This window comes from Syngnathus acus, chromosome 12, assembly GCF_901709675.1.
Source record: "Syngnathus acus chromosome 12, fSynAcu1.2, whole genome shotgun sequence".
NCBI lineage: Eukaryota > Metazoa > Chordata > Actinopteri > Syngnathiformes > Syngnathidae > Syngnathus > Syngnathus acus.
This window is the reverse complement of record NC_051097.1, coordinates 10,978,622-10,992,052: the sequence shown is the minus strand read 5'-3', so window position 1 is coordinate 10,992,052 and position 13,431 is coordinate 10,978,622. Positions and strand designations below refer to the sequence as shown.

The 13,431-nt window shown below is 47.7% G+C and overlaps 1 protein-coding gene and 1 long non-coding RNA gene across 5 annotated transcripts in view; one reads left to right on the top strand and one right to left on the bottom strand.

Moving 5' to 3' along the window:
* LOC119131109 overlaps window positions 1-13,431 on the top strand; it is a 36,703-nt gene that overhangs the window by 8,909 nt on the left and 14,363 nt on the right. For 2 of the 3 annotated variants that reach the window (XR_005099586.1, XR_005099587.1), the window contains exons 3-4: window positions 1,375-1,535; window positions 11,920-13,337. This is a non-coding gene — a long non-coding RNA (uncharacterized LOC119131109). Of the gene's footprint in view, window positions 1-1,374; window positions 1,536-4,237; window positions 4,398-11,919; window positions 13,338-13,431 lie in introns of those variants that run through there. The other variant, XR_005099588.1, reaches the window with a different exon arrangement.
* enc1 (ectodermal-neural cortex 1) lies at window positions 5,155-12,051 on the bottom strand. Of its 2 annotated transcripts, none has more exons than XM_037265196.1 (3): window positions 11,912-12,051; window positions 7,379-9,188; window positions 5,155-5,263 (listed from the first exon to the last, which is right to left on the bottom strand). In XM_037265196.1, the coding sequence occupies exon 2, from the start codon at window positions 9,180-9,182 to the stop codon at window positions 7,407-7,409; it is 1,776 nt and encodes a 591-aa protein (XP_037121091.1). In that variant the 5' UTR covers window positions 9,183-9,188; window positions 11,912-12,051; the 3' UTR covers window positions 5,155-5,263; window positions 7,379-7,406. The 2 variants fall into 2 exon arrangements, with proteins under 2 accessions (XP_037121091.1, XP_037121090.1); XM_037265195.1 differs by lacking the exon at window positions 11,912-12,051 and adding an exon at window positions 9,981-11,150.

Genomic DNA, 13,431 nt, shown 5'->3' with positions numbered 1-13,431 from the left:
TTAGGACCTCTGAGCATAGACGCGCTTTTATCTGTTTGCTAATCTCCAATTAAAGGGACCATTAAAGATGTTTGGCCAATGCAGCAGCCACTGCTCCTCCTCCAATGTCGCACACACACACACACACACACACACACACACACACACACACACACACAGGAGTGTCCTGCATGGATTGACCTAGATTGAGCCAGCGACTCATTTCTGGAGACACAAAGGAGGATTATCAGAGATTAAAAATGACAACGTGTGAGGATTGAGGAGCAGCCGAGCCAGGCCAATTATAATTACTGTCCGAGCATTTTTCAAAGATATATGAAAGTCGTAAACAGTCTGCGGCTAATCCAGTGGGTGGAGGTTTTGGGTCATTTGCCTCATGCTGCCGGGGACCAATAAGGGAGGCGCAATATTTTGCAATAAGGGCGAAGGGGACAATGAAAGAAGTCTTGAAGCAAATTCAAAAAGTACACTCTGATGCTGAATTTGCTTTTATTTTTACGTGTATATGACATTGTATGTTCCATCTAAATATATTTCGCCTTGAACTTTGCCGTCCCTGATCTTTACGAGCGAGTTTTCTTATTAGTTCGGCGGCTACTTTCTAGTTTTAATGTCGGCCGCACGACTCCCAGCACGGCCTCGGCCCCTTTTGGATGCGCGCCAGCGTTTTCATGCGGCTGTTCGGGGTCGTTAGTGTTCACTTATTAGGCGCTCGGGGGCGACTTTGAAGGCCGGCCGGCGGGCGACGGCGCGCTTATCGGCTTTGCGAGCTGCACCTAATAAACGTTTAGCGGGGTTGGCCTGCCTCGTAACCTTGCTGAGGTTCCTTTTGAAATGGCTGAGCGGGGGATCGTTTCATGGGTGCTACTCGCCTTGCAATTTGAGTGTTTTGGTTTTTTTTAGGTGTATTTGACCAGAAAAAATGCACTTTTGATTTATCTTCAAACTAGAGAAAATTGCCACAGTATTTGGTTTTTTTTTTTCTGGTTTTCTTCATCCTCCTTTCATGTGAGAAACCAAAACAATCCATGAAATTGTGCCCTGGTAATTAAAGAAAGAAGCATCATGAATGCTGGCTTTGTCTTCTTTCAGTCTTGGGTTGAACTTTTCAAAGAGATGAGATGACAACGGTTCGTGTGTCAGCTCTGACCTTTACTGTCCAAACATTGTTTTATGCCCTTCCATCATGTGCCTCTTTAAAATGCTTCTTTAAAATCTGTTAAAAAAAAAAAAGTATTTGCTGACTATTTGATATTCTAACACACCCTGGGAGGGATCGCTGTTGCCATTTCAAATCCCGACTCCGGACGGGTTGCCTCGTCCTTAGCTAGCTTCTTATCTTCCCTGAGATGTTTTTTTTTTTTTCCTTTCCAGGATGGATGTTGTCATGACTCAGCTGCGGCCCAACCTCGGCTGTCAGATGAAAGGTCATGCGTGCAAACAACTTGAGGCGACGACAAAATTGCTGGAATGGAAACACATCTGCGACGGACGACGCCACGTTATCGACCACCGCCTGCCGTGATGCTTAGCAGGTACGTGGCGCTGGGACCGGGCTTGACGTTTTGGGGTTTATTTATTTTCAAGTGAATATTTTTGCATATTTTCATGAATAATGTAGATTTATGAAAATGGAATGCTTTTGAAAATGAAGGAAATTAATTTAGCATAATTTTGTGAAAAATAGTATATGTATGTATATATAATTTATATATATATTTTATTTATATATATATTTATTTTTTATTTTTTAATTGAGAAACAGGGTTCTATTTTTTAGTATATTTTGTTGTATATTTTTTAGGAAAAAAAATTCAAATTCCAAGGAAAACAATACTTTTAAATTCTTTTTCCTAATATGTACTAAGAAAAAAAAAACAAGCAGTCTAATTCCAAGGATAAAGCGCTCAACTTTTGAGGCAGAAAGCGCATCGGATACTTTTGTGCTGACGTAAGGTGACTTGATGATGGGTAGGGGAGGGGGTGCATATAGGTGCGGGGGCCTACCAGGAAGCTTTGTAATTAGCACATGTCTGACAGCTGGATGGGATTTGAGCGTACCCTGTTGGTCGCTACGTTGTACCTTTCAAGAAAAAAAGTATTACATCATGGGGCCCCCTGACAGCGGGGAACCCCCTTCAACTTTTCGGGGCATAACTCGCTCAAAATGACACATGTGGTCCCCATCGGGGTGTCGGCGAACGTAAAGCCCGATGAAACGTCGCCGACCAGCGCCCGAGTGTGTGTGGTCCACACACGCACACATCCAAACGGCCGCAGACGCACACTCAGTTGGCCACAAGCACTTAAACGCTGGCTCGCCGATGCGCCGCAAAAACTTCTGGAAGCCGCCAGAGTGTGATGAGAAGTCAGTGGAACTTAATTACATGTTAGCGACCCCCCACGGACTCGTCAAATTTTGCTCGGACGCGGAGCAGATGTTTTCTACTTGTATGCTGCCGACATAAGAAGTAAAACGGAGTCCCCAAAAATCGTTTTTACACCTTAACATTTTTGTAAAAAATGGTTTCAGTGTCGCTGTCACTTTGGTTCTCTTATTTGCCTGACAAATATTTGTAGCAAATGCATGTACTATGTTTTCCGTTGAGCAGCTTGCTTGTTTTAGAGATTACATCTGCGTGCAGTTTGGCAGCATTCCCGCCGGCGGGCATCGCTTGGATGAAAAAGTCTCTCTTCGCAAACATAATAACTTTCAGACAAGACCATCGATAGAGACTGGATAGAGATAAACCAATTTGAACAGATTCCTCCCAAGGAATTCTCCCAATTGCTACCAAATTCAACCCCCAAGCCAGTTTACTTTCGGCCCATGCAATTTGGCAGATTCATCTTTCATGAACAGACCCACAAAAATAAATCAGACAGGTCACCAAAAAAATTTCCATCTTGTTTGGAAGCAGCCATTTTAAGTTCATTCTGGCCATTTCTTTTCAAAAGCCAACTTTGAATTTTTTGAAAATTTGGTAGATTTATCTTTCATGAGCAGACCCACAAAAAAAAGTTAGACATGTCGCCAAAAAATTTCCATCTTGTTTGGAAGCAGCCATTTTAAGTTCATTAACTTTGAATTTTTGAAAATTTGGTCGATTTATCTTTCATGAGCAGACCCACAAAAAAAAGTCCATCTTATTTGGAAGCAGCCATTTGAAGGTCATTTTAGCCATTTCTTTGCAAAAGCCAACAAACATGTCCCCAGACTTTTTTGGAATGTAAATCCAATCCTTGAGCAACATGGTAATTTGCTCTTGAGTAGACCCACAAAAAAAATCCTTAACAAGCCCCTGCAGGAAGTCTGCCATTGTGGTTTGAAGTAATCATTTTAGGCGCTTTTGGGCCAAGTCTCTTTAAAAGCTAACTTGTTCACAGAAGAAAAAAAAAAAGATCATCACGTGTTGGAGAGCACTGGTGTGGCCTCTGTGTGTGGGAATAAGTCCAGTTTCCTGCCGGACAGGAAATTCAACTTCCTGTCGTGATTAATGTGACGGCTCTGGACTTGGCGCGAGGGGGGGGGGGGTTGTTTGAAAAGTGGGGCTCCCACCCACACACAGCGTCCCCACATTTCACTTTAAATGTCAGCCTTTGTTAGCAGGCCACACACACGCCGGAGAAAAGATCATTTTAGTGGCTCCTTGCAACATCTCACCACTGAGATTGTTTATTTCTTTAGTGGCTCGGCTACCCCGGCGACCTTTTGTGGGTTCGCGAGGGTCAGGATCCAGTCAAACTGGTGTTTCTCAAACCCGTGTCACAAAGAGGAATGTAAACAAGCCAGGAAGAGACGATTAGATGATTTCTTTTTTTTTTTTTTTGCGACATAGCTATTTTAAAAAGAAATGCTGAGAAGTGTGAGGAAGGAGGGAAGTGAGAGGAAGAAGGGGTGCTTTTTAAGATTTCATGTTCTCGTCCAGCCCCCACAGTTTGCAGATAATGGTTGCCAAGGTGACTCGGGAGAGAAAGGGAAAGTATGCGGCTCTACTCGCGCGCAAAGTAAAACCAGCGACAGATTTCTCTGTCGAAAACTGCCTCCACTGAAGTTTTCACTCGCGTATGCAAAGACACACGTACGATTTTTATACAGCCAAGAGGAAAAAACTCATGTTTATTCAGCCATGGATTTCACATTGTGAAAAAAGAACATGTACAAAATAATGCCATAGAAATTGAACGAGTCATGACATCAATGACAACAAAGCATTCTCACATTTTTGGTCTTTAGGAACGAAACGACAAAATGTTCATAGGGATGAAAGCGGCGAGGTGAACGAACTAAAACAAAGAGAGCACTCGGAGATTAACTGGAACGGGAAGGTGTTGTTTTGGAATGCGATGTCTGCCACACAGCTAACCAGCTAGCCTAGCTAACCAGCTAGCCTAGCTAGCTAGAGACCAGTCGCATTCTTGGCCTCACTGGCCGCTAATCTGCTCACGCTAATTGTTGTTTTTCTTTTGGGCGCTTGATTTAAGGCAGGTTTGGCGGCATTGAGTTGGAATTCTTGTCACTCTACCCCCTGCGGCCTTTGCGGCCTCACGCTGTGGGTAATCTGAGCTTCCTCCTTCTCATTAGCAGGTAGCCGCCCTCCCACACGCCGAGGGGAAATAAATAGCATGAAATCATATCTGTGCCAAAGTCGCCACCTGCTGTGGGGGGGGGGCAGCAACTCGTGTTCAAAATCCATAACGGGCGGTTCCGGGTTATTAGCGCTCGTGAACTGCAGCTGTTCTTTTTGTTCTGTCCGTTTTTTTGTCCTTTGTTTCAAACTGTTGCGTAGCAAAAAGTCTTCGGCCGTTAAAAAAAGCAAACGCGTCCACCGCCGGCTTTCAAAGCAAAAGCGTCCAATGGAAGGGCGAGCCGGGCGCATGTGAACAACTCATGCCGGTTGTGCCGAGTCAGCAGTCGCAGGTGAAAAAAAGCATCAGCGACAGAAAGCGGCATCCCCGAAACATTGCGCCCTCCTCCTCTCACAAAAGTTCCGCCCTCAGTTCTCCAAAGCGGGGTTGGGGGTCAGAGGAAGGAGCTTATTAGCGGATGAAGAGCTTTGTGTGCATTCAGTCCAAACGCATGTCAATCACTGAGAAAACATCAAAATGGAGGCGAAATGTGCCACGCTAGCCCCATTTGGTTCTCTCTCTCGCTTTTTTTTTTTTGGTCCAGCATCCATCTCGGAGGTCTTCTCTCGGATTGCCTCGTCACAGTCGAGAGTTCAGTAGGTGATGAAAAACAAAACAAAAAGCCAAAGGAGATCTGGAAGAGAAAAGAATAAAGTATTTAAAATGAGTTAGGTCAAAAAAAAAAACATGCAAATCTTTTAACTGCCATCGTTGGTGGACGTTCGGCTTCCCTCGGGGAAAGACTTTTATTGCCATCTTTCTCCACTCAACCCCCCCCTTGTGCCTTTACCCGGTGAGCAAGCCTTCAGCCTGAACCGTGGCGCGTACAAAAGGCCAGCTGAGGTTTAAATAAGTGGCAGGATTAAAGTCCTCGGGGACTCTTTTGAGCGAGGGAGTAATCCGGCACTATTAGCCGCTTCCCGGGCGTCATCCGACGAGGATGTACGCCACGGGCGCTCGCCCACGCCTTGTTGTCAAGAGCTGGCAGCCATGTGTGGGTGACGGGTTGGCGCCATGCCGCCCCCACCCTGGCCGGGCCCGGGGCGACTGTCTCCTCCTACGTCGAGCCTGCTCAACATCATCGGCCTTGCGGCTCGCAAGGAGGTCAGGGGGAGAGTGACGTGTTCACAAGGCAGCGCTGTTCAGATTTTAATTCAGGGATCAATTAACCCCCCCCCCCCCCCCCCCCCCGAAAAAATATTCAGACAATTGATTAATCAGCCAAGTAATTAAAAAATGCACAGTGTTAATGCGAATAAAATAAAACAATGTAAAAAAAAAAAAAAGCTAATTTTTGCCGAATAAATCAACCGACCGATCTGGCTTTACTTTTTGACTTTTACTCCCTGAATTTGAAAACGACTTTGTATTCCTTAGGCCTGTGTGAGTCGACCCGTCACCTAGCGTGGCGAATATTACGTACGCTTTCACACATCAGCCCCGAAGTCCCGTATTCAAATAATTCCATGGCGGCGCCGATTGCTTTTGACACACGATGGCGGAGAAGTGTTGGATGTTAAATTTCGCACCCTCGTTGCAGCTATTCCCACAGACTCGAGCTCCTTTCACACCGCGTCAGAGGTGAGGCGGAACACAGCAGATCGAGAATCCTGCATTTAGATGAATGGAGCGTCTTTCTGCCAGAATGTGGGGCAGAACTCTCAGGTGAGCATGCTAACGGCTAGCATGCTAATGAAATGCGTCGTTTATAAAATGAAATGTGGCTCTTGGAGAAAGCACCGTTGGGAAAAAAAAAAGTGATAAGTGCTTGTATTTTCACTGGCGGAGGCAGCACTTCATCACAGAGCCAGCGAGTTACACTTGTGAATTAGCATAGCATGTTGCTAAACACGAAAGATTGGCTTTAGTTCACACTCGGATGGGCGGCGTGGCATTCGAATTAAAAGTCGCAGGAGCCCGCAAAAATGTGAACGCTCCAGAACCACACCCCGGCAAGTCCAGTCGTAAGCCGTGATAAATGCTTCACAACGGGGCGGCCTCCTCCTGGCCCGCCCGCCACCGAGAGCGTGACCTCATCAAAGGGAGGTGACGGAGAGTGGATTAGCCCGGCCCAGGCGTTGCGGCCTGCTGGCGTGTCCCCCCCCCCCGTCTAATTGGCCAACCGTCTTGGAGTAACCTCCCCCACAGGAGCAATAAAAGTATCCTATTCTACTTCAATTACCCTCTCTGTCCTCTGGCATGTCCCCGCAGTCACTTAACTAACCCATGCAAACTCGCGGCCGGCCCCCTCCTCCCAGGACCTCCCGCCAGTCGCCAGCCCGCCTTAAGAGCCACTCCGACATTCCTTTGTGTCCAAAGAACCTGGAGAAAGAGTCGGAGAAGTAAAGAGCTGGCCTGAATTGAAAGGTCTTGGAGCTTGAGACTCTCACTATTCCCACAATACTAAACTGGAATTCCCACGGCAAGAATTCTAGTAATGCCCGGTGGTAGGAACATTGACGACCGCGTGGTCTCCCACCCCGCATCTTTTGGGTTTCTCACTGCATTCCGATACACAAAGAGAACCCGAGTACAATTAGATGGAATGAGACAGCATTTCAATTTGTATGAGCTAGCTGGAACTCAGACAAAATGGCTGCTTCCAATTAGAATGACCGATTCCCTGGGTCCTTGAGGATTTCTCAAAATTTGCGATGAAAAGCGACGTGGCTAAAGTTTGCAAATCTTTCCAGTGGATGCAAGCCAGTGACTTTTAGGAGAAGCGTGTTGTCGCTGAGACCCTAGTTACCTTAGGGACCAAGTCCAGCGGGCGTGCTTCAGGCGGGCAGATGCTTCCAGGTGCTGACGAAGGCTGTCGGGATGAGGGAGTACGGCACCGTGGTGATGCTGTTCCACGCGTCCAGCGTGGGGTCGTAGCAGTCCAAGGTCTTGCAGCGCTGCGTGCCAAAGTAGCCCCCCACCACGTAGAGTTTGTTCCCGGACGCCACCGCCTGGCAGCTCATGCGCTTGGCCGTCACGTCGCCCACTTTAGTCCACTGGTAGCTCTCGCTGCTGAACTTGTAGGCCGAGCACGCCGAGAACTCGGTGTCGCCGCCCATGACGAAGATCTGGTTGCCCAGGACGGCGGCGGCGGTGTAGCGCCACGGCTGCGGGCAAGAGGCCGGCACGGTCCAGCGGTTCTCCTGGGGGTCGTAGCACTGGACCTTGGGCAGCTTGTCGTGGGTGACGCTGGTGCCCCCGAAAGCGAAGAGCTTGAGCTTGACGCTGACCACAGCCGCGTTGCTCACGCCCTCCCGCAGGGGCGCCACCATGGTCCACTTGTTGGCCGCCGGGTCGAACTGCTCCACTTGTTTGAGCGACACGGACGGCGAGGCGGGCAGGCAGCCGGTGGCCGCCGTGTGACCGCCGACCACGTACAGGCAGTGTTTGAGTTCGGCCGAGCCGTGGCCGAACCTGGCGATGAGCATGGGCGCCGCTTTGGACCATTCCTCGTGGACCGTGTCGTAGACCCAGACGTCTTTGGAGACGCCGTTTTCCGAGCCCCGCCCCCCCGTGATGTAGACCTTACAGGCGATGGCGCAGGCGCTGAATTCCTTCCTCGGGCTGGGAATGTCTGCCTTGGGAATGATCTCCTTGGCCTTCTGGTCCACCAGATACAACTTGTCGCACATGAAGGTCTGGCCGCCGAGGAGGAAGAGGGCGTGGCTGGTCTTGCGGGGGCGGGCGCACTGACTGTTGACCACGCCGTCGTTCTGCAGGATCCTCAACTTACAGCGGATGGCCTGGTCCACCAGCTCCTTGCTCCCGGCCTGGGCGTTGATCAGCTCCTCGGTGGAGACGTTCTCCATCAGAAAGATGGCCGGCAGCAGGGCCAGGCGGACCGTCCCGAGGAGTTCCGGGAGGTCGCAGTGGCGCCTCTCCAGGTCGTAGTTGATCCAGTTCAGGGCGGCTTCGTATACCAGCCGCTCGTCCTCGGTCTCCAGCTCTTCGTGGGACAAAAGCTGCACCACCATGTCTTTGGGCAGCTGTAGGAAGTCCTCCGTCTTGCAAATGGCGGGGAAGTTGCTGAGGCACATGCTCCAGGAGAGCTCCGACAGCTTGGTGCACTGGTGGGCGTCAGAGAGCAGCAGCATTCCCAGGCAGTTGGACGGGTGAAGGTTCCTCTCCAGGAACTCTGCGCAGGCGTCGCGGATGTCTTGAAACTCCAGCATGTCGCCGGCCTCCAGCAGTGACTCAGCGTTCTCCTCGTTGATGACCACCCGCGACGTGTACGCGTAGTCCAGCAGCAGCTCCAGCACCTCCGGGTGGACCGAGTCGTGGAAGTCCACCTCGCTGGCCTGACTCTCGCGTAGCCCCCCGCTGAACATGGCCTCAAAGTAGCGGCTGCAGGCGGCGAGGACGGCGCGGTGGCACGGGAAGGAGCGGCTGCCGGCGTGGAGAAGCACGTCGGTGAACAGACGCTGCTGCCGCAGGGAGTTGAGATGCATGAGCACGCTGTCGGCGTACGACGACTTGTGGAACAGGTAGATGTTCATGGAGCCGGTGCTGGCCCGGGACTTCCGGTTCTCATGGACGCACACGGACATTTTCATTGATTCCTGCAAGTAAAAGAAAGGAGGGATTGGAAAAAACAACTCACAAGTTTCAGAACACACAAAAGTTTCTGAGAAAACACAGAAGATGTCGTCGTCCGTCCACTGAGACTTTGAAGCATCAAAACAATTGGAGGTGACGACGAGGTCGACGCACGGGAAAAGAGATTCCAGCTAGGACGATTAGGATTGACGTGTCGCATGAGTGCTTTTTCTCACTTGCTGGCATTCCAAGTATGCGCGCAGTAAAAGTTCACACGGCTGCTGGTTAGCTTTTTAGCTTCGGGGGTGTGTGCTAACTAGCGCTTTACTGCCAACAAGCATTTTGAAGACAGGATGCGATGGATTAAATACGCTAATCCCTTGTTATTTGCCGAGGTTAGGGAACGGGCACTGCAGCCAATGGCAAAAATATATATATATATATATATATCAAGAAATTGACAATAAAGCAGACTTTGACTTTGAATTGAAACTCCTGTCAATGTTTTTATTTTGCAGTTCCAACTGTAAATACGGCACAAGATAACCCTTCTCAACATAATAATTGGACATCAAACGTTGCGCAATATTCCTGCACACCAGCCAACCCGACTTTCACATGTCATAGTGAGAGAGCATCGGGAGCAAATATCAAACAAAGCGCAAAAGCATCGGCCCGGCAAGACTGGTTGCATTCCAGCACCGACAAAGGCGACGACGCGTCACCTCGTAGCCGCTGGCTCAGCTAAGACGACAACCGCGCGCGCACACTGTGCCAAAGCTTGACCTAATTAGTCAATAAGAAAAAAGGCTTACTGGTGAATTCACACGTCGGATTGGAGTTTGCTTCATAATAACCCTCAATCTGGATCAGAACTGGATTCTGGTCTTTTGATGGATATTAGCAAAAATACTGAGTTCAAACAGCTGTCCTTCACTCTGCATTGATGGAAATCATTTCCTGCTTTTCCCCAAAGAAAACAAAACAATGTGTCGCTAACTGTTGTTCCCACGCTCTCAGATCTTTTATGTGTGTATGACATTCAAAGTTATGGGTGGAGTGATTTTTCTGTAAATAATTACTTACATCACGCCAGACATGACTAATGGAGCCATGAGCTCATCCTAACAATCATCAGGCAATCCCACTCACCAAGGTCCTTTCAAATTCACAGCCGGCGACTTTTTGAAGTGGACGGCACAATGCATGCGAGTAAACAAGTTGATTTAGTTCTTTTTTTTGTTTGGACTCACTCTCGATTGGTCATAATAAGCCACAAATGCCAACAAGGAGCGAGAGAGCCTCTGGCCGCCATCTGAGGCCCGCCCGGATGGCTGGCTGGCTGCATGTAAACTTGAAATCATTGCCAGGTGTCCACAATCACGGACTCAGGAAGAGGGATGGGAATGTGAAAATGGAGGAGGGGAAGTTTCCTCGCAAGTAAACATGGGGCTCAGATGGGCCACTTGGACCAGACAAAAAGGAGATGATGCAGCGGAGATCATTGGTCAGCATCCAAACCCATCTGGATCGAATTTAGCGTCTCGGGCCAGCTGTCGTTGCACACGCGCCGGCCCAAAACCTCATTTAGTCGCCAGCGACACCTGATGTCGTCCATTTTATGTCTTGGGAAAGCGTCAACGACACCTCTCGCTCTCTCGCCAAGATCTTGCCCATAACCAAGGTGACGATTATGTCCGTGTCATACGGTCATTATTGAGGCAAAGTACAAATACCTGACAGCATTGTTTTTTTTTTTAACTTACCGTCACAATATTGTTAATAAATGCTAATATGATTGCTCATTTTTTTTCATGTCAATTGTCACTTATCCATGTTGTGACAATCAGCAAATATTTAATCTGTTGAATTTGTCTTGCCTGCTTTCTGAAAACATTCATTCTAGTATGACTTGGGGTGTTTTGAAATAATGATGACCTGGTCTCAATTTACTGGCAAATGTGTGAAACGTGACCCTTGTTCAGTTGAACACTAAACAATTGTTGTGGAAAAACAATTCAAGGTAATTGTTTGCTTCATTGTTAAGTGTTCTTTGTGCAGTCTAGTGAGAGCGCCTTGAACTGCTCCGTCGCTGCCGGCATCGAGCGCAGCAGGCGGCGTCGAAGCGTTTACGATACCAAAACCAATTGCGACTGTTACAATCATGGTCAAACACAGCGCGGACGTCCACCAAGGCTGTCAAGCAGTGATCTTCATGACCAGAAAGAAAGTGTTTACATTGCTACTAAATGCTCACTCTGGATCCCATCCGGATTCAATTTAGTTCAATTCATTCATACACACAATTGATTAGTTAGTCACTGATATTTTGGAGGGAACACAACCTTTTGCATCACTCTTACAAACTACAACTATATGTACGTCCATTCATGCATTGGCTATGCATGCGTGAAAGATCCAAGTGTAATAATATAATATAAGCAGAATAAAATCAGGTGATGCTTGGGTTGAAAAATATTGACTGTAAAGTTGTATTAGCTCTTACCTACTGTACTGCCCATCAAAATTTGGTCAAAATATTTACAATTTCTGCGTTACTGTATTACACGACTCAATATTTGATGGCAGTAATTCCTTCTCGTGGCTGCTCTTTGTTCCTGTTGCGTTCTGTGCTGCATACTTGTGCATGCTGCTTGTTCCCTATCTGAACGTAAGAATGCTATATGAAGGAGCAAAATCATTGCTTTTGAAATGTTGAGATGAAATGATGTTCTCTCTCACCGACCTCTTTAGGGGAACGCAGGAGTTCAACCTCGCCCGGAGAATCTCTCGGACATACCCGCGGTGAGAGAGCCACGATGCGGCCGCCGCCTCCCCGGTTCTTCTTCTTCTTCCCCTGTCACTGCGGAGCTCAATCTCGTCCCAGTCCTCCACGACGTGGCTTGTACGTGTAGACTTCAGAGCAAGACGGTGATCTTGGAGGTGATGATGGCGAGATGGTGGTGTCTCGTCGCGTCTTCCCTTGTTGTCCAGCTGAGACTGACGCCTGTGCTCGCTGGTGCTTCGCCTCAGTGCTTTGGCCTGATTGGGCGGGGTTGTGATTAGGGGCGGGGCTGATATAATTCGGGGAGCCAATCAGGTGGAAGCGGCAGGGAGGGACGTTGGCATGCAAAAAACAAAACGTGCGGTAGTCAAATAAACGCACAACCCATTCACCGTTATTTGCCTACAATCTCCGTACATTGAACAAGTCAGTATGTTCATGTGGATGTGTTCCTTGGAACTGATGAGATCATGTAATATGGGAAGAACCTGTTGGAAAAATCCCCATATAATGCGTGTTTATCTATGAAAATAGGGCTCAGTAGACTTTTTGTAGACAGTTTATGCGTGCATTATAGTTAAAGGCAGTTAAACCTCGAAAGCCAGAATTTCTAATTCGTATTTCTGTTCATAATTTGGGCCATTTACTGTATTTTGTTGTTGTTGACTATTTGGGACGCAGTTGTAGTGTGACGTAAACGGTCATTTAATAGGCACCTAATTGAAATTATTTTAATTCGCTCGCCAAGGGAGTGAATCTAGATCCATTTTTGTAATGTTAAAAATATATGCATCGGCTCCAAAAAAGTCACTTAGGTTTCAACGTTAGACAAAGAAAAGCAGAAATATGGGACAACAGTGACACCCAGTGGACAATGTGATTCACTTCATAGCATCAAATATAAAAAGTCAGTAAAATCAATATGCACCGAGAAAACATTTATAGGTTTCTCTACATGTACTTGTCGGAAATGACGGGAGAACGACAAAATATCAGTTAAGACTGATAGGGGGGAAAAAAAAGAGAGCGTCCTATTTAAATATAACATCCTCTTTTACGAGGTTACTTGAAGTAACACTGCGTGAACTGGCGTGCCTACGGTAAACGAGAAAGCTCTATTCAAGTAGAACCAAGCGCGTTCTTGCCAAGTTTCCTTCAGTTGCTTGTCACTGACGCAGCAGATATTGAGTTTTAAACTTTATTATTTATCACAATTTTGCCCACATTTACAAATGCAATGGGCTGTTATTAGGTGTGGCCAGTTATGGTGATTTCACATTTGTCCAGGAGGCACGTCACAAACAAAAGAGTCAATCAGGAGGTGGGGGTGAGGGGGGTTGCTTTTTCAGGTTCAGTTAAGTTATGACTATGATTTCTCCCTAATGAAGTGGCCTGTTATGAGGTACACCTGAAAATGGCGGTGTACCTAATAAAGTGTCCGTGTGACGTCACAGCTCAACCAGCCAATCAGAAAGTGGAGG